Raw genomic sequence first — 26,585 nt, 5'->3', positions numbered from 1 at the left:
TGTGTGCTGAGTTCTCAGGCAGGGGTCGGCTGGAAGCTGCTATGTGGTCCACTGGGTTGCATCCAGTCGTAGATGGCGTCCCCAGTGTCACCTGAGGCTTTGCAGAGCATCACTTCCAAGTGAGAAGCTCTGGCTAGAGTTCCTTTTCCAGGAAAGGATGTAAAATGTCAAGGCTTGTTGGCTTGCATCGCTGCTTATCTTGAGTTTGCTTAACCCTGAACGTGCATGCAGGGTTTTGAGGTCTGCTCGTTCAGGGGCTGAAGTCTGAAGTACCACCTGCTCCTATGGAGCTGGAGGGCAGATGAAGCTCTTGGGGGCAGCCTGAAGTCCTTGCAGCCTCTCTTAGTGCAGCCATCAGTCCCTAAACAGCCTAAAGTGGGCAAAGGGGCAGGGGGTCCCTGCCCTGGCAGGAGGGATGCTGGGTACCTAAAGTATGATTTTGTTTGGAAGTGTTAATGAAAGCATCAGCCTCCTGCTGCTGGTGGAGATGTGCTGGTCTGGGCAGCCAGGCCATGCTGACATGTCAGTGCTGCAGTGTGAACAGCACTGTGAGGCTCTCCAATCCCTCACATTTTTATGCTGATTTGTGTATTTTTTAATCCTTCAGATGTATTGGTCTCTAAGTACTCTTTTTTTTTTCTTTTTTTTTTTCCAAAGAGCTAAATAACCTAACTCAAGCAGTTTGGGTAATAACAGTACTTAGTGCTTAATGAATACTGTGGAATTAATCCATGTGGGCCAATAAATAAAATTCTGTTGGTTTTGGCTGGGAAATGGTGTGAGACCAGCTTCCTGCAGGTGTGGGGAGCAGCTGCCTGCAGAGCTGTTCACCAGGGCTGTGCCCCAGAGGTAGGGGTGGTAAATCTGCTGAGCTGTTGGTGCTTGGGCTCACGTTTAGCCCTCCATCTCAGTGCTTTCCTCACCCTTGTGCTGCTTGGGATGATGTGTGTGCCTCAGGCTTGCTCTGATGTGCTGCTGGGTCCATGTGCCAACCCTTGGGGTCAGTGCAGGTGTCCCATACCTGTTCCATGCAGTCCTGAGCCCCTTCCATTGATTCAAACAGAACCGAGCAGTACAAATAGATCCTGTGGGGAGAAAAACACTTCCCATTGACCAGATCCCTTGCATGACCACGTGTTGGCTCAGTGCATGGGCTCACAGGGTCAGGTGGGTGAGCATGGGCACCTCGTTGCTGTGTCCTTCTTGTGCCAGCAGGGAGGAGCAGCACTGAGAATGAAGATGCTTAATTTTGTGCAGTTCTTTATTGTTTCATGTATCAGCTACTGCAGATTAAAACTGATGGTTTGATTCACCTCTTGTTTTCAGGCTATAAGTTGATAGGAAGCCATTCTGGAGTGAAGCTGTGCCGGTGGACAAAGGTATGCTCTTTTACTTTTTCTCTGTTTATAAATTGAAAGCTAGAGACTTCTTAGAGCTATACAAGTATACAGCTTCCAGGTGGAATACCCTTTGAAAATGCTCTGTTACCTGCAAGACAGCTCTTCACTTCCCAAGCTCTAGTTCTGCATGTCAGGCTATTACAGCCCCACTGCCTGCAGTCAGAACACGAGCAGAGCTGGGAAAGATGACTACTTCTGTTTGTCCATTCTGTTTGGAATCCCTGCTGCCTACAGAAATGCAGGGCAGGACTGGAATGCCATGCATTGAAGTGGAAAGATTGCATCAGAGGTGTGAGGTCCTGAGAGACAAAGGCAGCACAGCTCGTCGCTACGTTCAGGTGGCATGTGGGCACTCAGACCTGTGGTTCTGTGGCTGATGCATCTGGTTGGCAACACTCCTCTGCTCTTCTTCCCCTTGGAAGGTTCATATAGCAAACTTAGCAAAGCAGGTGAAGTTTGCTCTGTTTCTTGCTCCAGCTGTCCTCTGCAGGTTCCTGAGAAGCAGTTCACAGCTCGCATGCTGAAAGCTGCTCCGTAAGGGTGTGCATTTGAGGAGTAGCATGGATTCTAACATGCTGAAGCTGTCGGCTGGGAATCAGCATCTCATCAGAGTGCCAGCTGACTCCTGTGCGGTGGCAGCGATCAGTTCCTGGTCTCAGCTCTCTTTTGCTACGTGATTAACTTTGTTTATTTTTGAGAAGAGCTCTGTGGGTGGCTGCAGTGAGGCTTTATTTAATGCTTGCTATCAATGAACTGTCTCATCAAAGGCTCCTTGTGAACAGCTTAGCAAGCCCACCGCTGTATTGTCAGGAACATTTGAGGCGTGCTGATCCCAGCAATGCTTCTGCTGTTTGCTCTGACAAATATTTCTCTCCTCTGTTGTTCTTGGTGCCAGGGAAGGCCGTGAAATGTTTAAAGGAAAACTTGTCAGGCTTCGTCAGTGCTGGGGCTGAGAGAGAACCAGAGAACCTATTTTTATTAAAGAGCTGAAATGTAATGCAGCACTGTAAAGCCATTTCACAAAATAAATAGCAGCTCTGTGTGCTTAGATAGGCCCTTCCTATTTTTAGCTTAAGCAGGAGTTGAATAGAAAGAGCTCTAATAAATGGAGCTGAAATTGGTTACAGGCAGTGGCGTTGACTCAGATTCACACCAGTGTGTGAGTGCCTTCAGGAGGGCTGGTCTGGATTTGTATCAGTGAGAAACAAGCCAGGGTTGGAAGGAGGAGCATTACAGAAAGCTCTGTAGTGCTATCTCAGTTTGAAATCAGTGTCTGCTGGATTCTGGAAAGAGCAGAGAACCTGCAAATGTAAGGAAGAGTCCGATTTGCCGCCTTGATGAGATCTGTGAGACAGCTTGCTCTGCTGGAATTGGAGTCTCCTGGAATCTGGTTGGAGGGATGGACGGAGTAAACAGCATTTTCCATTCCGTTTAATCTCACCTGTATGCAGTGCTTTATGTACGCCAGGCACTGCCTCTGTTCTTCCCCCACAGCTCACTGCAGGCCTGTTTCTGCATCGCTAGGACCCTTCACATAGAGGAAGATAGATTAAAAGTTACACAGCCATATTTCACACTTTCTCCGGAGAGCGTTGAAGAACCTTTCCCATTTATTATTATTAAGCTGAGATCATGGAAGACAGTCCCTGCTCCCTGCGTGCTGAGCAGGAGAAGAGCGTGGTGAGAAGGTGTCTGCAGCTCTGGGAAGGAAGCTCAGTGTCCTGCTGGGGCCAGTGGTGTGAGTGGGGGTTTGGAGGGGCAGGGTATCTTTTAATGGGAGGCTAGAAGAAGCACTCTGCACAAAAATCTGGGAGAACTGAGTGTTTCATAGAGCAGCCATTACATTGACCCTCGTTACTCTTTATTGGTCTTGTACAGTAATTCTTACAGCCTAAGTGGCTTCACTTGCTTCCTATGTTGGCTAATTCAGTTGAAAGCACCCTGCTACGCTTTGGTGTTACAAGTGAGAAGGTATTGATTTCACTTAAGTTTCCTCTAGGGCAGTTAATGTTGACACCATAATACCTTGTTTCTGTTCAGCTGTATGTAAGCAGTTGGGCTGTATGCTGATCATGCTTTGAATTTCTTAAGCTGGAGTGCATTTGTCGTTTCTCTGAGCTGCTCCATGGCTGCAGCACCCATCACAAGGTGACTTTGGACACCAGTGCAAGTGAACGCATTAAATGTGCCCAGGGAGCTGATTTTAAAGCCTTTCTTGTATTTGTGTGTCTCTTTCTCTGCTGCAGTCGATGCTCCGAGGCAGAGGTGGCTGCTACAAGCACACCTTCTATGGAATCGAGAGCCACCGCTGCATGGAGGCCACGCCGAGCCTGGCCTGCGCCAACAAATGCGTGTTCTGCTGGAGGTAAAGTGCTGGAGCAGCTCTGCTTTGGGAGAGGTCACCTGCTTACATGCCGTGTTACCCCCGTGTCTGTGGTCTTTCGTGGCATAGCAATGCAAGGGGCAGCAGAGCCCAAGCAGCAGTGTGTGTGGTGCTAAACCTGTGCCCTGCTCTGGACAGCCCTGTGTGGGCCAGCTGGGCTCTGAGCCACTCCATTGCTGCCAGGGAGCTCTGCTCCCCTCTCCTCTGAGTGCTGTGAGGCCCATGGGCTGGGACTGGTGGGGCTGCCGTGGGCTGCCCATCTCTGGGATTTAATCGTGGACTGGCTTGGGTTGGAAAAATGACCTTAAAGATCATCCAGTTCCAACTCCCAGTGAATTGGGTCTGAGGGCTCCCCAGTGCCCCCTTCCCTAGAGTAGCGTCCTCTGTGTCTGTGTCCTGGGCCCCAGCAAGCTCAGATGTGCTGGATACCAGCGGAAGGTGAAATCAAGGAGTTGGGTAGGCTGAGGGAGAGTGCAGTCTGTGGGTCCCTCTGCTCCCTGCTCTGAACGAGCTGGCAGGTGTCAGCCCTTGTTACGTGTTTCCCTCTTGAGATGGCTAGAGCTTTGGAGAGCATGGATGAGCTCTCACCCTGTGCAAAGCCACTGACGTGCTAAACGTTGCAAGTACTTTTGTTCTGAAATCAAATCCTGTTTCTTACTTAAAATACCTTTGCCCCCAACTCAGTCACGTTTTCAGTGAGTGAAATGTGATGACTTCACCAACTGTTGCTTTGTAAAGCAGCTGATAAATAATCTTGCATCTTAGTGAAGTGACCCCTTTCTCAGAGGGATTGCTTCCTTGTCCTTCTCTGAAGCTTTGCCTGGATCTGGGCTGTGAGCTGCCCCACTCACCAGATGCCTGGATGCTGGAGGGAGGCTTCTGCTGGACTGGGGGATGTGAGAGGGGATCTCTGAGGCTTGGCAGAAATAAAAGTGGTGACGTGGAAGTGTGCTGAGTGGGTGGACACACGTTATTCTTTCAGCTCTTTTGTCTCCTACCTTACTAGCTATTTCAAACCACGGGGGCTGCACATCCTCTGCTATTTAAGTCTGCTATGGGGGGCTGGCTGCCAGGAGCAGCCGTTCTATCCCTAAGCCTGGGTGTCCAACGTGCCACTATTTTCATGCCAAAACAGCCAAAGCCTTTCCCATCTTTTCAATCTTCAAGCTCTAATAATGCAAATATTTCATGAGGATATTAAAACGACAGCATCCATGCAGAGGTATGGCTGTAATTCTGAATGCACTTTGAAGCTGTCTCCCATGTTAATATTAAGTATAAGCATCAGGCAGTAGTTATCCAGTTAAGTTTGCATTTGGGACTCTATTCCAGAATGTTAATTGGTTCTCTTGATGGGCTTTCATCCTTTCCTGGCTTGAAAGGACACAGCAAATGGCATGTTTAATGTGCAAGTGTTGCCACTTTTCTTCAGAGTACAGAATAACAATCTGATGACTGAAGAAAAACGTACTGCTTGTTCCTTTTTTCCATCTATCAGCTTGCAATGGTGCATTGAATTCTGCAGCTCTGTCTGTGCTGATGGGGCAAGATTGCCATGTGTATTATTGTCCCTTTGTCCCTACACAGAAGGTACACCATAAACAGCAAATAAAAAGCAATAACATCAAAATGAAGTGGGTTTTTTTTCCTGGTATTGTACTGCAGGCCATTTAACACTGCTCCTCTTCAAAATGACACAACTCTGCTGGTTTTTATTTTTTAGCAGCAGTCTGTGTCTGGAGAATGGGGCTGAATTGGAGAAGCCAATTGTGAATTGGGATAAATAGCTGTGTGTGGTACCTTCCATGCAACTCCAGCCCATCGTTCTGCAGGTGTCATTCCTCACATTTAAGAGGAGTTCTGGAAGCAGTAGCTTTATTTCAAACCCACCACTTTGTGCAGGTTCTTAATCCCACGAGGCTGAAGGCGGCATCCCAGGCACCAGTGGCTGGGCTGTATGAACACAGACCTTGTTAGCAGTCACCATCTGTGCTGCTGGGGACATGGGAAGTGATAGTTTTGATCTGCTGCTGGCAAAATGTTTTAATAGAGGCTTTATGCTTTGGCCTCGTTGTGCAGCTCGGTGCGCTGAGCAGCAGATCAGAGCACTGTGGGGTCTTTTGTTTATTTCTCAATGGTTGCTTTGTGGGTTGAACTGCTGAGGCTGTTGCAGTAAGAATAAAGAGGGGGCTTAAAAAAACAAAAATGAACAAAAACCAACAAAACAAATAGACTTTAATTACTGCACCATCCCTAACTCATAGCTCTCCCTATAAAAATAGTCTGCTGTCTGTTACTGTTGCTCCCAGTTGCTCTTGCTGTTTGTAGTGCCTCTTTAGCTTAATTGTCTAAATGGAAATGTGCGAGTGACCAAATCTCTTAATCAATTAGGGCGAGTGTGGGACTGAGGCTGCCTGATGCTGCTGGTGATTGTGTTGCAATCCAAACCTGATTAGATTATGTCCTCTGGCTGAGCGTCTAAAACACGATCCATTATTGTGGAGAGATGGAGCAGCTAATAAAGCCTATTAATTTAAACCTCATTTATTTTGGACCCGAGGAGGAGGCAAATCAGGCAGAATAAAATATTCCATAAAGAATTTGGTTTGTATTTCTGTTAACTTTTGTAGTGTTTATGCCTGTGCTGGGAGGCTTCAGCTGACGTGTACAGCAGGCTGAATTTGTGCTCAGACTGAGGGCTCCTCTTTACAGTAAGATTGCTACTCCCTTCTTTTTATTTACATGCATCTGACGTGGAGGTAAGGTCACTCTAGATGACCATAAGGTTACTGGAACCCAACAGTAGCATCTGCCGTGGGGGATTCCCAGCACCTGCTGCGCAGTGAGGAGCCTTGATTCCATCACCGTGCAGAAGGATGGTGATGGGGTGGAAAAGGATCCTGGTAGCAATGTCTGGGACTGGCATCTCTGCTTCTCATCGTGCTGTATGTGCACTCTTGGACATGCAGCTGTTGTTAATGTAAATGCTCACTGCTTCAGTGAATATAGCCAGCTCACTGCCTCTGGGATGCTCATGTCTTGGCAGGTGTCATAGGTGGCTTGGTACCCATTTATAGTAGTCAGTAACTTGATTTTGATTAAAAAAAAATATATATATATATCATCCCATGCCTTTTTCAGCTGTCTCAGAAAATTATATTTGATTTGAAAACATGTCAAGTCCAAGTTTCACTTTGGAAAATAGTAAACATCATGTCGCTCTTAAAATGATTTTTAGATATCCAGTGATTGACGTAGACTTAATTCCTTTGTGTTAATTAAACTTATCAGCATGTAGGAATCATTCTTAGCCTTTTGAAAAACTTTTATTGTTTTCCTATGTTTATTCATTATAAGCTGCTGTTCTTTTAAGCCTACCAACAAAAGATGGAGCAACGTGGGGGAAAAAACCCAACAATTGAATGGGAAGTTTCTGTAGGTGCATTCTGTGCTTTTATCCTCAGGTAGCGGTTTTAAAAGGTGCTTTTTAATTGTTGCTCCTATCTGAAGTGAGCATTGGCTGATTTTCAGAAGATAAATAGAAAATAAAGCTGTGTTTGCTGTGCCCAGGGGCAGGAAGCCCTGATGCTCGCAGCCTGCTGCAGGTGCTCTGCATCCCCAGCCATCTCCTCTGCTCTGCTTTCAAGGCCGCTATTGCTTTTCCTGTGCACGCACAGAGCGTTGTGTGTAAGCACTGCAGAGCTCTGTGCTTGCCTGCCTTGTGGCCAGTTGTGGGTTGTGACTGCTTGTCACCACTGCTACGTGATGATGTCAGTGTAATGATCTGCTGCTAGTTGTGTGTGTTTCCTATGGGTTTGCATCTCCCAGTGTGTGGGTTGGTTCTGCTGCTGGGCAGCTGCAGCCTGGTGCCCTGCCCTGGGGATGCCCCTTGGGCCAGGTCTCTCATCCTTCTGAACCAGTGGTGGCACATCTCTGGTTGGAGTTTTCCATTGCGTCCATAAGCTCTTCCACAGAATTGCACTGCCTCCATGATAATGTCTCTTTGCTCAGGTCATTAAAACACTGGATAAATCAAAAGCTCGGCCTCTTCTTTTTTCCTTTTTCCCCTCTCTTAATCTTGGCGTAAGACATTCTCAACAGATCGGAGTTGGCTGCTGCTCATCCTCGTGCTGTCCCCTGGTGAGAGGTTCACAACCATGTATTTAGTCCCATGTGTCCTGAGGAGCAAGGAGTTACAGGGGCTGGTACAGGGGTTCCTGCTGGAGCACTGCATTCACTCCCTCACAGTGTCAGCAATCACTCTTGTGTGCTGCCCTCAAGCATTTCTCGTGATGCCCTGTCAGCCGGTCCATCCAGTGCACTGAGGAGTTTGGGATCCACCCCTGTGGCAGCACTTTGAGATGTTCACCGTTTACCTGTCCTTTTCATCACCTCTCCCTGTTTTCCCCTTTGCCATTGGGAGATGCAAGCAGTTTTCTTGGCATAACAGAGAAACGTTAAACTTTGTCCTTGTGCGTTGGCTGGACTTCTTCCTTGGCCATCTGCTTGCTCCCCACGTCGTTATAGGGAGGTCTTTCTTGCTGGCCCTTTTATGCGTCCCGTGGTTGTTGTGCCTTGACCTCTGACTGTGACCCTGTGGTTTTGTTCTTTTCAGATGGAGCACAGCAAGGTTGCAGCAGCGCTGTGATTCTGCCAGATTGGTTTCTTGTTACACTTCTATCTTTGCTTTTTATTGCCACAGTTTGCACTTCTGCCTTAATAGGATTTCGAAAGCTGCCAGTTCCCTGGAACTCATTGCCCTTAAGCCTTTCTCTCTCCTCTGGAACCTCACCTGCTGGCTCTGGGGCTCAGTGCATCCTGCAGTCATCAGCTCTTAGTTTTGTTCTGCTTTTTCCCTCCCATCCCTTCCTAGGAACCACACGCCCTGTGCTTTCACAATTTTCCAGCAGCAACGTTTTCCTTTTCTAACATAGTGAGGGTTTTCTGGTGTGTGCATGAAGTTATTTTAGGCTGAGAAGTGATGCCCCATTACCTGCCCAGGACCTGAGTAGCTGGTGAGATGCACGACTCAGAGGTATGGAAAGGGAATGGCTGTGTCACGGCCTCTGCAGTGATCCCATCAGCCACCAAACGGTGCTTTGTTTCCTAGGGAAGGAGAAGCTGCTGTTTGCCATTGAGCTGCTTTGCAGGCACGACTTGGTATGTTTTGTGAGCAGTTGGAATGTGTTAGAAAAGCAAGGACTGCTTGGCGCTGGTAATTAATAGTTGTCCAGCATGCATTAAGAGCCTATTGATTTCCTGCCAGCTTGCCCTGTTAAATATATAGGGTACAAGCTATGTAGTTAAACATGTAAGTGGTTTATAAATGCCTTTTTATAGTTGGTATTCAGAAAATTTTCCGTGTTGGCAGCAAATAAAAAATTAGAGAGGAAGGCTGCTATGGCTTGAAGGATCTGTGAGATGATAACAGTGTGAGAGCAGCATTTGGGTCTTTGCTCTCCCTGGGGACAAAGAGATGCTTGCAGAGGTTGGTTTTGTTGATGTTGGGTTTAGAATCTGTCTTAGCACAGCCCAAGCGTGGAACTGCAGGTTTTAATCATGTGGGGAAATCAATGGGAGTCTTGCTTGTCTCCAGGAGGCACTTAAGCAGCCATTTCCTTCTGAAGAGGTGCCCTGCCTGCTGTGTGCTGGCTGTCACATCCCAAAGGCCTTGGAGCTGGAAGGCAGAGCAAGGCAGGAGCTGCCAGTCCTCCCCATGGCTGACCGCAGCACAGATCAGCTGATCAGAGGTTTGCCTTGCAATAGGAGGTGCTGCTTGATGTTTTCTTGCCCAGCCCTGGGTTAATCCAGTAGTGCTGTTTGGAAAAGGACAGCAAATACATGCTGCTCTTCTTAATACATTACTCCATGAGCCAAAGTAGAATCAGGAGGGGAGAAGTGGAGAAAGTTTTGTAGTTTTAGAGAAAAAGAATGAGAGGGCAGAGAACAAGGAGTTGAAAGTGCAGGAATTCTTCGATGTTCTGAGTGCATCCTGTAGGCATCTTCCTATCCCTGTTTGCTACTGACATGAGTGCAGCAAGGTCCCTGGGATGAGAGGTTTCAGAAGAAGAGGTGATGGCTTTAATTTGTACCAGAAGAGTCAGATTGGATATGAGGAAGAGTTTCTTCTCCAAAAGAGCTGCCCAGGGGGCAGTGGGGTCTCTGGAGGTGTTCCAGAACCAGAAAGATGTGGCACTGAGGGATGTGGGCAGTCAGCATGGTGGGGGTGGGTTGTGCTTGGCCTTGGAGATCTTGGAGATCTTTTCCAACCTTTAGATGCTGTGAAATGCCCCTCACCAGTAAGAGGTCCATGCTTGTGCACAGCCTGGCTGTGGTGTCCAATGCAGGCACACGCTGGTAGCGCACCACTTTGAGGCATTTCCTTTGCTGGCCTGGATTAGAATCATAGAATGGCCTGGGTTGAAAATGACCACAATGATTGTCCAGTTTCAACCCCCTGCTGTGTGCAGGGTCACCAACCACTGATTAGGTTCATCCAGGTGGCTGCTAATGGTGTGGTGACATCCTCTGGTGCCAAAGAATAAAGAGGAGAAGCTTCAGGTACCTTCCATGCACTTGGTGGTGGATTTCCCTGTGTGGGCTTTTTGTGTTTTTGAGGAAAGCAAAATGTGAGTACAGTGGTGCTTTCTGCATAGGCAACATTGATTTCCAAACCCAATTTGACACAGCTGTTCCTTAGAAGGATCATGAGGTGGTTTCTGCAATCTGTCTGCATTTGAGTGTCAGTAGCTGGTTAGCTTGCAGATCTCAGAAGTGATGGGAGCTCCTGCTGAGTAAAGCTGGGAGCCCAACCACATCCACCAGAGACACAGCTCTGGCATGCTGCAGGCCCCCATTGAGCAGCCTGCCCTCATTTGTCTTCTTACTAGAATGTTAACCAGGAATTGGCTTAGGAATAAACCTTTTCCTTCAGTACCTCCAGAATGGAACTTAAGAGGGGCTTAGGATCTTCCTTGTTGAGTGCTTTGCGTAGCTGTTACTAGAAAAGGAGATAGAGTGGATTTTTCTTTCCTTGAAGAGGTCTTGCTGACTGCAGAGCATCATTTAACTTCTCATAAACCTTTTACCCACGATCACAAATAGATGCACAATGTTGATACTGGGCTGCAGTGTTTGCTCTTCTTCCTGGGGAGACCAGAGAGTGGGAGGAGGAGGACGTGAGAGTGGTGCCCAGCGATCACATCTTGTCAGAAGGATCCTGCAGATAATTTGCTGCTGCTTTTAGTTTTATTAAGCAGTGCCAGAGTCCGCAGGGTGACAGATGGGTTTGTGCAAACTGCAGCGAGTCACTCTGGTCTCTTTTTCCTCCAGACATCATACGAATCCCGTGGGCACGGAGTGGCGATGGAAAATGGATCAACCTGAGATGATCTTGAGGGAAGCTCTTGAGAATCATCAGAACATGATCAAGGAGTTCAAAGGTAACCAACTTCTCTTCCCATCACTGACGCTGTTTGAAGGTGCAGAAGCATCTTTAGAGCTTAGATCAGAGCATCCTAGTCACCTGCAGGACAGAAAGAGGCATAAGATCTATGATCTCAGAAGGTGGGAAAACCTCGAGGGCGTGATTACTGCTTGGTTTTAGCAAGGTTTTGTCTTGTTTTTGTCATTACAACCTGAGTCAGCTGTTGAGTGCCTACCCCTGCCTTGAGGGAGCAGACTGGAGCTGCCTCTTGTGCATGCTGGTAGCTGTGACATCGTGTCCCTCTGTGTGCCCTGAGGCTTCCACAGCAGTTAAAGCTCACCTGGGTGATGAGTGATTTCATTGTTCTTATGTCAAAGTGAGAGCAGATGGAATGCAAGAGGGATTGATATTCAACACAAGTAAGAAATACATTGTCTGGCCTAGAAGCTTCCACTAGAAGCTTTTGTTACCTCTGAAACTTCTAGATTTTCCTCATTAATAAGTGAGCAGTAACATTCAGGTTATTATTTTTGAGGATTACTCAGTGTATTTGTGTGCAACTGAAGCTGCAGTTATTCGCTGATCTGCTAATTACTGTATTTTGCTTCCATTATCAAATCCTTATGGGTTCATTTATTTGCTTTTCAGCTGTATGTATAGAAATATTTGCTTTCTTCTATTCTTCTCTCCCCAAGCAGTGAGCGTGGTCACCCTGCCAAGGTCAGCCCTGTGCTCAGCGTGCCGACCAGCTTGGCAGGACGGGTCTAGAACTCTGCTCCTCCTAATTGACAGCAGAAGCTGTGCGAGCAGCAGGAGTGAAATGAAGCATCCATTAAAAGTGCAAGAGGAGCCTTAGCCTTGGCTGTCGTTTTGGGATCCCGTTTGTTTACGTTGGCTGTGTGCAAAGAGAACCCAATGGCTTAAAAATGTGACAGGCGAAAAAACTCGTGTCAGCGGAGCAGCGTTGCTCTGCCTCATTCATTGGACTTATGCAGTAGGTGGAAAAATAACTGGAGCTGGGGCCTCACGAGCTTTGCTGCTCACAGGGGCTGGTTTGCATCATCTTGCAGTTTCAGATCCCTGGGAGCTCCCGTTCTGAGCTGCAGGGAGAGCAGCCAGGAGACCCAGCCGTGCTGCTGTGTGCGTGCAGTGTGGAGGACTGGGTTGCTTCTGGCAGCCAGGCTCTTAAAGGAGTTGAAAGTGTCTTGGCAGGCTGAAGGGGTTGTGCTCAATGGGTTCAGGTCTGGTTGGTGGCTGATAACATGCAGGGCGTTTCAGGTGTTGATCTAGGAGCCTGTGCTGCACAGCTCAGAAGGCAAATGGTGTCCTGGGCTGCATCAGAAGAGAGGTGGCCAGCAGAGACAGGGAGGTGATCGTCCCCCTCTGCTCTGCTCTTGTGAGGCCCCATCTGCAGTGCTGTGTCCAAGTCTGGAGCCCCACTACAAGAAAGGCAGGGAGCTGCTGGAGAGGGTCCAGAGGAGCCACAAAGATGATCAGGGGGCTGGAGCAGCTCCCCTACAAAGACAGGCTGAGGGAGCTGGGCTTGTTGAGCCTGGAGAAAAGAAGGCTGTGGGGTGACCTCATTGCAGCCTGCAGTACCTAAAGGGAGCCTGCAAACAGGAGGGGAATCAACTCTTTGAAAGGGGAGATAACAGGACAAGGGGAAATGGTTTGAAGTTGAGGGAGGGAAGATTGAGGTCAGGGAGAAGTTCTTTACAGAGAGAGTGGTGAGGTGCTGGAACAGCTGCCCAGAGAGGCTGTGATGCCCCATCCATCCCTGGAGGTGTTCAAGGCCAGGTTGGATGGGGCCCTGGGCAGCCTGGTCTAGCATTAAATGTGGAGGTTGGTGGCAGGGAGGTTGGAGGTTCATGATCCTTGAGGTCGCTTCCAAGCCTGGCCATTCTGTGATTCTGTGATCTCAGTGAATGGATGGTGAGACTGAATGCACACTCAGCAGCATTGCAAGCACTCCTAATTTCGAGGGGGTGGGAAGCACACTGAGCAGCAGGGCTCTGCTTCAATAGAACTCTGGAAACCTGACTGTTGGACTGAACACAGGGATTTGTGTGCAGTTCAGCCTGAATTGGAAAGGTCTGTGTGAAGATGTCCTCACCACCATCTGCTGGCAGGAGACCCACCTGCTGTGGGTGAACAAGGGGCAGCAGACTCAGGTTGCTGTTTGATAGCTTCAAGCTGTCCAGTGAAGGGAGTGCATGTTTGCACGTGTACCCAAGTAAGCAACTGTCCAACCATGGAGGTTTTCAAGGCTTCTAAGCAAAGCTGTCACCATCTCAGCCAGTGGTGGAGCCTCAGCTGACACCTGCTGTAGTGGTTCCATGATTTGTGTTGCACCTATCAAAATCAAAAGCCCTACAAATAATAAAACACTCTATCTTCTTTTCTGTCAGATAGGGCTTGAGTCAAAATATTTGTTTATATTCACACAGAAGAAAAGCAACACACTGTTAAAGTGATGCATGATCCAGGGGCAATTCCTGCATTCTGTGTTGAAGCACTGCAGTGTGAGGGAGGCATTGCTCCTGCAGGGCAGAAATGTGGTGTTTGCACAGCAAGTCGGTGAAAACCAGAAGTTCCTGCAAAGAAACTTCTGTTTGAAGCCCAGCATTCTCCTGAAAGTTGTGTGTGGGAGTTGGTTTAAACCCAACTTCAAACTGTGAAATAAACCTTCCTTCCTTAAAACAACAGCAACAGACACAGCACCGACAGATTGCACATCGAGCCTGTGCACGCAGAGCAGACCCAGCACGGTGCTCTGTCTCATGTGCACGTCTCACCACCCATCACTGGAGGTCCTCCTGACCTCTTGTTGGAGCCACTGGAGCAGGGATGCCAAATCTCTTGGAGGCCATTGGAAAAAGGCAGCCCAGAGCTCGGGTGGGAAGCCAAGTTCAGGAGCAATGAGCATCAGCTCTGCTCCTCCTGCAGGCTGTAACTGAGCATGCTGTGGGGCAGGGCACTTGAAGTAATCATCATCTGACCTCACCAAGGCCTCAGTCAGTACTCTGAGACTTACAGATACGCTCAGCTGGAGTCCAGGCACAAATCCACGCTGGACTCTGCCACTGCCCCAATTTATACATGAGAGTCAGTGAGGTGGCAGCCGTCTCTTGCTGGTGTCCCAAACCCTCAGCTGGTGACCTCACAGTCTGTGGCTGTGTGTGTTTGAGCACCAGCCTGAGCCTCCATCACCCTCCATCGTGGCCTAAAACTTGAACGTAGGAAGTTCCATGCAAACATGCAGAAGAGCTTTATGGTGACTGTGATGGAGCACTGGAACGGGTTGCCCAGAGAAGTGATGGAATGTCCTTCTGTGGAGATCTTCAAGACTGTCTGGACACCTACCTGTGTGACCTGCTTTGGAGTACCTGCTGTGGCGAGGGGGTTGGACTCAGTGATCTCTTGAAGTCCATTCCAACCCCTGTAATTCTGTGATTCCATGGTTTTCCTTTGCAGTGTGATATATTTGGGAAAACAAAAATTGCATAAAAATTTACTATCTTCACAATAATCCATCTTCCCTTAACTGTTGTCACTTTATGAAACTCAGACACTGTTTTGCCTTGTCCCAGTTTGGATGCAGTAACAATTGGCAGCAATCTCTACGTCAGGCTTGCTTTTTATACCAAACGCTCCTATCACAGCAGGTTGTTTGCTCATGCTTTTCCTATGCAGCCTACTGCAGGGAACCTGCCTTAGCAGGAGAATCTCCAGAGATCCCTTCTGATCCCCGCAGTTCTGCAGTTCTGCTTCTCCCCTTACTGCACTTCTCAAAAAACGTTGGAGAGGAGGAAAGATTCCAGAGTGATTTGGCAGGAACTGTTCCTGAAGTGTCAGGAGCTCTGCAAAGACAGTCCTGTTCTCTCTTCTGGAACTTATTTTCCATTAAACCCATTGCCAAACATTCCCTAAACGTGCATGTGCTTCCTAGCAGCGTTACCCTGGGCCAGGAGTTGTGAGAGTGCAACCAGAGGGCAATCTGTGTCCTGCAGGAACCTCACTGTGTGCTTCTGAAAACGTGTTCCCTTCTCTTTTAACATTTGCCATGGTTTGTGCAGGTGTTGGAGACCGTAAGTGTTAGTTAATGTCATGTAATTCTCCTAAAGAAGAACTGTTGGAGAGGCATCTTCCTGACAGGGAGCGGAGGTGGGGAGGTGTGAAGCAGTTTGTTTGATGGATACATTTTGCAGGTAGGGACTGTGAGTCTCTGTGCCCTTGTGGAGGGCACACGTGGAATGGAAACATAACTCAGAAATAAGAGAGTGGATGTGTGACAGCACAGCCCTGGTTTGGCTGGGGGGAAAAATGAAGGAATAGACACAAACACATGACCTGGAAGAGGAAATCCTGCGGGCTTACAGGACGAGGTGTGTTCTGAGCAGTTCCCACTGGGGTCTTAAAGTTAGATCTGGGAATGCCTGTGAATGATGCTGCATTGGTGTTCTGTGCATCGCAGGCACAGGAGGCTGCAGAGGGACACCCACATCCAGCAGGCTGTGCTGGGCCATGCTTTCGTTTCCCTGATCCACGTGCACTGGTAGGATAGCAGCTGGAGGCAGCAATGCCCACTAATCCTGTTTGCTTTACTCCTGTCTAGCTTGTGATTTATGTGGGCAAATGATTGCATATAAAACCCTTGCCCTCATCTGCGGTGTGTTTGCTGTATGTGCCACTGTGATGTAAACTGATTTGAGAAAGTTCCTTTTGAACTCTGTGATGTTGGAATTTTTCTTCCAGAGCTGGCACTGTAGTTGCTGCAGTCCTATTGCCAGATGCTGAGACAGAGAGAAGTTAATTCCCCAAACGACCCACAGTAGCTCTAGAAAAACAAAAGGCAGCTCTTTCATCTCCGTGTGTGGCTGAGATGCTCCTTTCTTTCCCAGTAGTTCCCAATAAAGCTCTCATTTAGCGCTGTCAGGTTGCTGCACTGCAGCCATTAGTCCTGTCCCTATTCAGGACGAAGCCCGGCTGGTTTCAATGTGCTGAGCTTCGCTCTGATCACCAACCAGCTTTTCTGCGTGAGGCTGAAGCAATATCCACCAACACCTCTTTTTTATCTAGGCTTTGCAGCATAGCATGTAATTTTCTGTGCTGTTTGAGCTCCAGCGTCTAGGCAACGGGAGGTGAGCTGAGGACCTGCTTTCAAACTTTCAAACTCTTTGCTTTTTGAAGCAGACCAACCCCCAACCCAAAACCTCAGATATTGTTCAAGTCCATCAAGGCACGCCGAGGAAATGGGATGTGACACATCTGGAACAAAAAGCTTGCTTGCAGTCGGATGCCTTCATAGGGGCTCCTGAGCGCATAGCTGGGTATGGATGGAGCAGCCTTCCCTCTCCCCTGCCTGCTCATGGGTGGAATAATTGCAGTTCAGATCTGCTAAACCTGCAGACGGATGCTGCAGTTGGATTCCTCGTTTTTCTCGTTGCTCTGAAGTTTCTCTGGCTGCTCACATGTGGGTGTTCTTTGGGGCACATCCTCTGGGTTGTGCCCAGCAGACCTGGTGGCTGAGCTGTGCCCAGCTCCTCTGGGGGCTTTGTTCTCATGGGGTGGCTGGTTGGCAGGACTGAGAATCAGAACGTGGTGTGACTTCTGTGAGTGCCTGCTGGAAGTGGCACAGAGCTTGCTCCTGTGCTTGTCTCAGCATTTAGGCAGCATCACCAAGATCTTAGCAAGGGGAAGTTTGACTCACATGTCACTGGAGTGGATTGTGACAGCTGACTGAGCCCTGAGCCTCATGTGCCTGGCCATGCACTGCTGTGCGGGCTCCTGCAGGGCTGTGTTGGGTCTCTCTGCCATGGCTTGCTGTCCACTCTGGTACAGAATGGCTCCAACTGGCATCTCCTGGTGCCAGGGTATATTTTATCATAGAGCTACAGAATGGTTGAGGTGGAAGGAACCTCAAAGCCCATCCAGTTCCAACCTGCGGGCTGGGTGCCCCCCAGCTCAAGCTGCCCAGGGCCCATCTCTGGCCTGGGGCACCTCCAAGGATGGAGCACCCACAGCTCTGCACAGCAGTGCCAGTACCTCATTGTCCTCCGGGTGAAGAATTTTCTCCTCACATCTGACCTAAATCTCCTCTCGTTTAGTTTAAAGCCGTTCCCCCTCGTCCTGTCACTATCAGACCATGTAACAGGTCGCTTTCCCTCCTGTCTCTTAAGTTCTCCTCAAGTACTGGAAGGCCACAGTGAGGGCTCACAGAAGAGAGAGCAGAACACCCCCACTCTCAGCCTGTCTCCATAGGAGAGGTGCTCCAGCCGTCTGAGCACCCTTCTGCCTTCCTCTGCACCTTCACCTTCCAGATTCAAACACAGCTGGGAGGATGCTGGGTGTAATTTACACCCTTTCTCTCTGCAGGAGTGACAGGAGTGAGGGCAGAGCGCTTCGAGGAGGCGATGGCAGCCAAGCACTGCGCTCTGTCCCTGGTGGGAGAGCCCATCATGTACCCCGACATCAACCGCTTCCTGCGGCTCCTGCACCAGCGTGGCATCTCCAGCTTCCTGGTTACCAACGCACAGTTCCCAGAGGAGATCAGGTGAGAGCTGAACAAAAGAAGTCCCCACTACAGCATGTCAGTGCTGACCCGTGCTGTAATGCCGTTTGGTCACTCAGCTCTGTGCTGGCAATGAAAGGGGCTCACCCAGCAGCTGCTGGATTTCCACCCGCATCTCCCTGTGTTCTCCCTCGTCTTTTTCTCTCTCTGGCTGAGCTCTGCCCAGGTCAGCCTCTCTGGCAGGACCCAGGGTACAGTTCTAACAGCAGGGACAAAGCACAGTGCCACAGCACCCTGCAGAAGTGGCAGCAGAGGGGCTTGTGCTAAACATTCACAACAGCTCAGTGTACTCCCAGAGTTTTTCTTTTGCAAACACAAAAAACTGCTGGTTCTGATGGCCTTTTAACTACCAGGCTGCTTTTAACCAACCGAACCAAGGAAATGCAGTAAATACCCTTGCACTGCAGGATGGCTGGGAGCTCATCTGAGCACCATCAGTTCATGGTGCTGCCGAAGTGCAGCCCTGCAGTTTGCTGAGCTGTGCTGTGTGAGGGCTGTTTGCAGCTCAGCCTATTTCAGCTCACTGCCTTTCCATGTTAGCACTCGGAGAGCTTCCTTTTCCTTTCCTTCTTCTGGTCTGAATATGGCAGTGAGGGGGGAAGGGCATGCAATTTTTGAGTGAGTAATTATACACTACAAAGGCATTCCAAATGATTGAATAATTGTGTAATCAAGTTACTTTAAGTCATGTATTATGTGCCTGATCGACAGAAATTGCTCCCTCCTAAAAATAGCCTTTCAGAAGGAGAGCATACTATATTTTGGAGCTGTATCTTTTAGGATCTGCTGATTGTTGTTAAAAAGAAACCAAAAGAGCAATAAAATGCAAGTCTTGGTGTCATTGAAAGTTGCGACTGATCTTTGGCTAATCAAAGCAAATGACTTGCCCAGTAGGAGAGCTGAATGTGCACCAAGTTTGGTTTCTGTTGTCAGCAAAGGGGAGATGTAGTGTAAAAGTTGGTCCAGAAGTGGGTGGTGTGAGCTCAGAGCGTGCCTGGAGGGTTCAGTGGGCTTGAGAGGACCCCGGGGCTCCAGGGTGGTGCTTCCTGGGCCTTCCTCCTCTCCTCTTCCTCCTCTCACGCACAGACTGCAGCTCCGCCTGCCTCCAGGCAGATAAAGCAGAACATTCTACAGTGTGCAAGCTCATTGAGCAGCTACCTGGCTCTTGTCCTCTTCCTTGTTTCTGATTATTGGCTGTGAACAAGAACGCTCACATAGATGTGTTTGCATTTAGAAGCATCATTAATAATAACGAGCAGGTGCTTGCTATTGCTCATAAAAATGTGTACTTGCTTACTGTATGGATGTCCCCATTTTCTTGTATCATTAACTACCCTGTGTCCTGTCTCCTGCTTGTAAAAGCAGCCCATGGCTGCTGTCTGAAGGCAGCTCGTTGCTCCTCCGTTGTGCTACACTGCGGCTGTGATTTCTGCATTCATCTCACATATGCTAATACTGGGGATTTTAATGCGATCCCCTGGACCTCAGCTGTCTTCACTCACTGTAGTGTGCAAGTTACAGCCCTGAGTTAAGGAGGAACTTTGGAAAGTCCATCCGAGCCATGAGCAACTCAGGTTCCCATTCATTATGAAATTCACTTGCTTCCTGGGAAGCTCAGATGCTGCTTTTCTCCCTGGCCATGGGTGCACCCCCAGTTGCCCTTTCTCCTTTTCCAAGTTCAGTGTTGGTGTGCAGGAAGCCATGCTGGTGCCCAGCCATAGGGAGCTCTGGGGGCAGCGTGGGGCAGAGCTCCCATGCTGGCATCTCCTAAGGAGAGATTAGCAAGCTTCCTCATCCTCTCCAGTGCTGAGCCTGCTGCCCCTTGGCTGCCTTTAGGATCCAGCTCCCTGTAGAAGAGATGATTTTCTCAGCTCATCTTTTAAAAAACCCTCATTCCTTCTTGTGTGGGAACTGTTGAGTCAGGGCCTGAACCACTGGTCCTGGGGAAAGGACCTGGTCAGCCCTGAGAGCACAGGTGGAGGCAGTTCACCACTGTGACAGGAAGGGATGGAGCCTGGCTGCACCTCCCCTAGATAGAGAGGTGATAGACCTTATTTAAGGGCTGACTCCTAGTGGGAAGGATTTCTTTCTGCTGATCCCTACTTGAAGCTTTCCTCTAGGAACCTTGAGTCTTTTGACATGGGTGAGCGATCTTCTTCCCTTCCTTTATATCACCTTTCTATCGTGCTGGTCCTTCCATCATCACACCTTTGTTGTAACACCTTTCCTGTTGTGTTGATCTATTCGATTGCTATGCTTCCTCAGTGGGGCTTCTTCTAATTAGGCTACTTCAGCATTAAGGAAAGAAGAGCACTCTGGCTGCGTTTTTTGTGCTTTAACACTTCTCCTTACAGCTACAACACTTGGTTGTTTTGGAGCTGCTAGGTCGGACAAAATGGGTTTTTAACCCAAGGTGTCACTCTTGTTCTGAGCTGTCCTCTGTCTAAATACACCTGAGGAGGTATGTTTAGATGGGCTGTTTAAGTATTCACATTGAGTAGCTGGGTTTTGGTGGCCAGCAGCTGTATTCAGTCTTGTTCTGGGCAGTTTCTGTCACCTCCTCACCTCTGGGGACAGCCAGGGACTTGGTGTATTTTTGGGTGACATTGTTTGGCAGCTGAACAATAGCTGTTAATTTCTTATCTTCTAAAGAACCAAATCAGCTTGAGACTATAGGCTGCTCATTAGCAGCCTTCACAAAAAGCACTTGCTAAATGTTGTCCTAAACCTGCTGCAAAGCGGAGTCACGGGGCGCAATCTGGAGGCTGTCACCTCCTCTCCCTCCAGGTGACAAAGGAGGAATGGACGTGTTACACCATAGCTGTTATCAGCTCCATTTGGCAGAGGAGATTGCTTTATTTTGTCCCTTTTTTTGCCCTTCAGCATCCCTTTGCTAACAGACTTCAGCATTGCTTGTTCTTCTTTTTACCCTTGGGTTTTGGAGGTGGGTTGGGTTTGACCCACATTCTTTGCACAGCAGAGCAGGTTCCATCTGTGCTGGGTTCACAGATGCTGCTTTCACCAGCAGTGTGTGACTGGACACTGTTGATATGAAATGAGAGTCCTGGAAGGGGAAGGAGAGCAGCGTGGGGAGGTTGGGATTCGTTTGATGTTTTTAAACACCTTTGATTTTCCTTCAAAAAAACTTATTTGGCAGATGCAGCCAACTGCACATCAAGTCAGTTCATCCTGTGCAGCAGTGGAACTGGGCTGAATTAAGGTTGTCTTTCTGCTGGATGAGTTTATTTTTCTATGGGCCAGGAGAACAGTGTGGCTTGGAATGGGCTGAGCCTCATGATTTCTGACCCCAGGGGCTTAAAAAAAAAAGAAAAAAAGAAAAAAATCAGTTATCATTGATGTAAGAAAATAATCACCTACTTCTCTTTTCTCTTACCAAGGAACTTGGAGCCTGTCACACAGCTGTATGTCAGCGTGGATGCCAGCACCAAGGAGAGCCTGAAGAGAATTGATAGACCCCTCTTCAAAGATTTCTGGCAGAGGTTCCTGGACAGCTTAAAGGCCTTGTCTGAAAAGGTACCTGGTTATGAATATTTTCTTTTTCCCATACTTTTGCATGTTACCTTCTCAGCCAGAAGTGGAATGGCTAAAGGTAGCAGTCCCATAGTAGTAGTAGTAGTGAGTAGTAGTAGTAATAGTAGTAGTGGTGAGTCGTGAGCCCCGGATATGCTGGGAGCATGTTACCTATCTTATGTACAAAATGTGTAAGAGTTCAGCAAGCTCGATCAGTTTCCTATGAGAGAAGAAATTTCATCGCTGGGAGAGCAGTATGTGTCAGATGGGACAGAAAACTTTGCTCTGAGTTTAAAAAGATGGATGTGAGGTAAGCATAAGACACAAATGCAAAGTAGGACTCTAAATAGGAGATGAGGAGGTTATAAGAGAGCGGTTCTCCTAATGAAGCTGATGCTGCTGAAGAAAGACTGGAGATTCAGAGACAGCTGGGAGGTCAGAAATCCACGTGTTCTGGTTCTCATAGATTCCCTTGAAATTGAGGTACATAAAGGAGGTGAAAATGTGTGTGCTGGAGATGAAGGCTCTGGTTGCCCTCCTGCCACATACAGCTCAATGCCTCTGTTGTTTCTGGAAGACTCAGTCAAACCAATGGGTTTGAGCATAGTTGTGATGGTATCCCTTCACACTGCCAGCACTTTGGGTCTGTCCAAGAGCCAGCTGGTGCCCTGAAGGCACGGGCTCCCATCTGCTGCTGTTGGCTCACGATTCCATCCACCATGTTGCAGGTTTTAATTGTAAGTAATGAATCACTCATGGTCCCAGCATCATATGAGGTAGTAGAAATGCTTCATGAAGTGCCTTCCCTCTCCTGGTTACTGATACTGTGCTCTGATGGAACAAGCACTTCTCTTTGCTGTTTTGGCAGAAGTTTATGTGCTCCCTGCTGAAATGAACTGACAAGAGAGACTGTTTCAGCTGAATTAAATTTTCTACCTTCTGAGCTGACTGTGTTGGGCCATTTTCTGCCAAATAACATTAGGAGACCCTGAAGACTCACTGTAACTGAGTGACACTTCCGCAAAGGCATGTAGATTTATCAACATGTTTGTAGGTACCAGCTGATCTTGTTGAACCAAGGCTAAATTCTGAGCTGACTGAAATTGGGTATAAACCCAATTAAGCTCTCTCAGTGGAGGAGGCCGTGGAAAAAGCAGAGGGGCTGAAATACCATGAGCAAAAACATGGAAGACTTTTGGGAAGCTGATTTTGCACATCGCGTCTCTCCCACCTCTCTTGACCCTTAGTAGAGATGGTTCGTTCCTTGCTGTGTGTTGGCAGAGATTTCCTAGGGAAGAACTGAAGGTGAACGTATTGGCAAGTCAGTCCATACAGCTAAAAATACTCTGGTCAAGGTGAAGAGGAGGTAAAAAGCAGCTCAACTACCAGGTGCGTTTTCTCCTAAAAGCAACTGCTGTTGGAAGGGTCCTTGAAGCACTGGTAACACAAGAGCCAATTATTACTTGCTCCAGTGGACAGTATGCTGTGCTGCTGGCCCCAGCTCAGCTGCACGTTGCAGCAGAGGCAGCAGCAAGAAGCTGCTGTTTGTAAGTTTGTCCTTCAGTGCTGCTTGTAGCACACAGAAATCATCTCAAGCTGCTTTGAGGCAAAAGCAACTTCTGAAGTGCACTGCCCTGTGTTAACATGTGTGCTGTTGAGCACCGTTCTGTAGGGCTGTGATGGCTGGAGGGTGCTGAGAGTTGATGCCTTGACTGCTGTTCCCAAGAAGTACAGTTTCTGTTTCTGAGTGGATGGTGAAGTGCATTGTGTTGGGAAAGTGATGCTAATGCATCTGGAAGTGAAATACAAGCCCGATACTTTCATATAGCCTGGAAAAAAGAGAAAACCCCATACAAACAATAGGTTTGTTCAGGGTAATTCTTCCCGGACTGCTGGCATTGCAGCTGATGTAAGTCAGTGCTAATAAGAATCACAGGCTTGATCTGGGAGCATTTGAAAGAATAGCAATGGGCACAGCCCCAACAGAAGCCATGACTTGCTGTGCTGCTGTGGGGCTGTGCATGGTGCTGCAGGACCTGTGCTCACAGATGGCAGTGAATTGTTCCAGTGTGCTTCCCCAGCACCATGCAGTGTGTTGGTGATGGCTGCTGCAGTGCACGGCCCGTTCAGGAGGAAAAGAAGCAATGCTTTTGTGATTTTTTTCTTTCTGTAGCAAACAACAGGAAATACCATCCTTGTTCCCTGCTCTTTGGAGCAAGTATTTTTGCCTTTCTGGAGCAGTTTTTACTGAGATGGTCTCGTTGGCTTTTCTGTACTGAGAAATGTTTCCCAAGAGAGGAATCTGTTAAGCAGCAGGTAGACTCCCAGAAGGCTCTGTTTGTTTCTCATCGTGCATCTTCTGCCCTCCAGATGAAATTGAGAGGAAAAAGAAGGATGCTCTGCACGATTTAGAGCATGCTCTTTCCACACACTGTGTTTGAGAGTTTCAGAGTCGTCCTACGGCGGCTTTGGGTTCATCAGAACAAGAGTGAGGGGCCGTGGTGTGATGGACGAGCCGTTGATGAGGCACCAGGGATGTGAATACTTGTTCTGCAGACCAGAAAGCCGTATTGAAAAGCATTTCTTTGTAGTGCTGTATCCAAATGAGGAATAGGTGTTAATTGAGAGCAAGGGCTCAGAAGCTCAAGAGGGAGGAACTGTATTTCCCGTACTCCGGAGTTTTTGTATCAAGCTGATGTATTTTTTTTTTCCCCCAGAGGTGCCATTAACCAAGTGTACTGCCTTAGGATGAGAATAAGGAGCTGACATTGTGAGCTCTGATAAATGGGCCATCAGCCTGCTTCTTTGTTTTTCTGACTTGGTGCTCCGTTTCCCTTGCTGTTAGCAGAGCAGGTTGAGCAAGGCGTGGAAGCAGTGGTGTGTGTTGTCTATCAATCACAGATGTTGTCCCAAGCAGCAGGGCTGGTGATTGAGACAAATGCCCTGCTGCTGGTACACAGAGTGGAGATGCAGTGACCCCAGGTTGCAGAAGCACCTACAGATTTCAACACAAGCACGCTGAAAATAACTGGAGAAAAGATGGTGTTGGGCATACCAGAACGTGTCCTGTTTGTGACTCAGCATTACTTTGAAACACACTTCTGGTTTCCACCTGGCCGAGAAGTAAGGTGACTCCTGAAGGAAAACGTGGACCTTGGTGCTGGGCTCTGCTCCTCTTGGCACCTGGCTGAGCACTCTTCCAACCTTGACGTGGTGTGACCTCCTCTGTCTGTGTCTTCTTGACTTAATCGTGACAAACCCTGTCCTGTCCACTTGTACCTCAAGTACTTGCTGTGCTGCCAGACACCAAGTGGGCACTGCTGAGCTGCTTTAACTTTCAGAGGACGGGTGCCAATGTTCTCCGAACAAATCGGAGCCATGCACGAAGCAAAGGGGGAGGGGGAAAAAAAAACCCCTTCAGGTTAATAGATGTTATGGCACTGCAGGATGTGATGACGAAGCAGAACCTTATCCTTCCTGTCCTTCCAGGAGGGTCACAGAAGAACAAAAGAAATGGCTTATTGGCACTTTCTGGAGGTCAGGTACAGGCTTGTCTTTATACATCATAGCTGTTCTTGGCTTAGATCTTGGATAAAACAATGCCATCGCTTTTTTTTTTCTACTTCAGGAGAATTAAGATTTCATGGAAACACAGGGTCACGAGTAAGGTGTAGCAAAGCTCTTTCCCTGATAGAAAAGGACCATCAAAAGACAGTTTTGTAGCTCTACTTCTGCCTGCAGATCACACACCTGGCAGTGCATTGCCCTTCCGTGCATTTTGGTGCCTGTGGCGGCGTGCTCCTTCCCCTGAGGTGGTGCAGAAGGCACCTCCAGAGACAGGCACAAAGTGTAAAATGGTGCTGTCTTCCAGTTCTGCACGTTGCTGACAAGTCGTTTGTTTTCCAGTTCTGGGTGATGACACCAAGTTGCATGTTAAAATGTTTCGTGCTTGCATCTGGTGCTCTTTACTTTGGTGGTCTTTTCCAATACGATCCTTCCTTCAGAGCTGCCCTTGGCTTCTATATGATTACAAGCATAGCATAAATGCATCAAGTTACATCTTTAATGTTGCATGTTGTAGGGCTTGCTGTATAATACATGGTAGTCATGATTGCTTTATGAGAGGAGTACATCTGATTTGCATGGAGATTATTTGTGGTTAGTGGGGAGGGGAGCTGGTTTGTAGAGCCCAGTCTGGTGTGTGAGCTGGGTGACTTTTTAAAGGAGAAATTAAATGAAAATCTGCAACAGATGTTAGAATCAGTAATCAATTTTACCACTATGAATTTAGAAGAATTTGACTCTTCTGCACAGTAAATGCTCTCCACCAGCTGTGTGCTCATTTTAATGGTTTTGCTAATGAGACTTCTGGTGTAAGCCTTTTCAAGTGAGCGTTACGGAGGTACAATGTTAATATTAAGTTATGGTGTCTGAAATACATCACCTCATTTCAGCTTAGCTCAGAGCAAGCAGCAGTCTAAATGAGGCTTCGGCAAGATTCTTGGCATCATAGGGAGTGCAATCTTTCTTCTGCTGTCTGCTCCAGTATCTCTTAGTTTGCTTGCAGGCAAGAGGAGGGAAAAACGTTCATAAACACACTCCATCAAAATGATATGATTTTCCAAGTTGCTTTACTGTGTCTTATAAAGACAGTCTGGTTCAGAAGTCAAGGTGCCTCAAGGCTGGAGCACAATGTGTGCTGTCGCACTGCTGCAGGGCCCTGCGATGGAATCACGGAATGGTTGAGGTTGGGAAAGACCTCCAGGGTCACCTGGGCCCTGACCACATCCCTCAGTGCCACATCTCCATGGTGTCTGAACACCTTCAGGGATGGTGACCCCACCGGTTTCCTGTGCAATCTGTCCTTTCTCCCCATCAGCCCCTCCTGCCTTGGCTGCTCCTTCCTTGCCAGGGAGGACAAGAGCTTCAGAGTGCCTGCAGCTCAACTCTTCTGCTGCTAACCCTCTCATTTAGGTGCATTCACACTTCCTAGATCTTTTGCCTTGAGACTCCTCCTAGAGGCTGCAGGAGAGCTGGACACTTGGTTTTGAAAGGATTTTGTTGGAGGTGATGCTCTATTCTGCAAGGCTTGGCTCCAGGAGCCAGCGCTGCCCTGGCAGCCTCTGTGCCCCTGGGGATGACATCTGACTTCATCCTCTCCTTGTGGCATGGAGCACTGGTGCTCATTTAAAGCAATCTGGAGAGGAGCAGCATGTTTGTGTTTTTGTGCAATCTTAAGAAGGAGAGAACACGTATAAAATTCTGCTCGTGGCA

The 26,585-nt window shown here is 48.2% G+C and overlaps 1 protein-coding gene across 3 annotated transcripts in view; it reads left to right on the top strand.

Moving 5' to 3' along the window:
- LOC128083354 (S-adenosyl-L-methionine-dependent tRNA 4-demethylwyosine synthase TYW1-like) overlaps positions 1 to 26,585 on the top strand; it is a 76,855-nt gene that overhangs the window by 24,337 nt on the left and 25,933 nt on the right. For all 3 annotated transcript variants that reach the window (XM_052688487.1, XM_052688486.1, XM_052688488.1), the window contains exons 9-13: positions 1,327 to 1,379; positions 3,647 to 3,765; positions 11,116 to 11,225; positions 17,585 to 17,762; positions 21,179 to 21,314. In XM_052688487.1, coding sequence (XP_052544447.1) covers positions 1,327 to 1,379; positions 3,647 to 3,765; positions 11,116 to 11,225; positions 17,585 to 17,762; positions 21,179 to 21,314 — 596 coding nt within the window. The remainder of the gene's footprint in view (positions 1 to 1,326; positions 1,380 to 3,646; positions 3,766 to 11,115; positions 11,226 to 17,584; positions 17,763 to 21,178; positions 21,315 to 26,585) is intronic.

The sequence above is a fragment of the Tympanuchus pallidicinctus genome, unplaced genomic scaffold, assembly GCF_026119805.1.
Source record: "Tympanuchus pallidicinctus isolate F22 unplaced genomic scaffold, pur_lepc_1.0 scaffold24, whole genome shotgun sequence".
Taxonomy (NCBI): domain Eukaryota; kingdom Metazoa; phylum Chordata; class Aves; order Galliformes; family Phasianidae; genus Tympanuchus; species Tympanuchus pallidicinctus.
The sequence above is the reverse complement of the archived record's forward strand: the minus strand, read 5'-3'. Positions and strand labels throughout refer to the sequence as shown.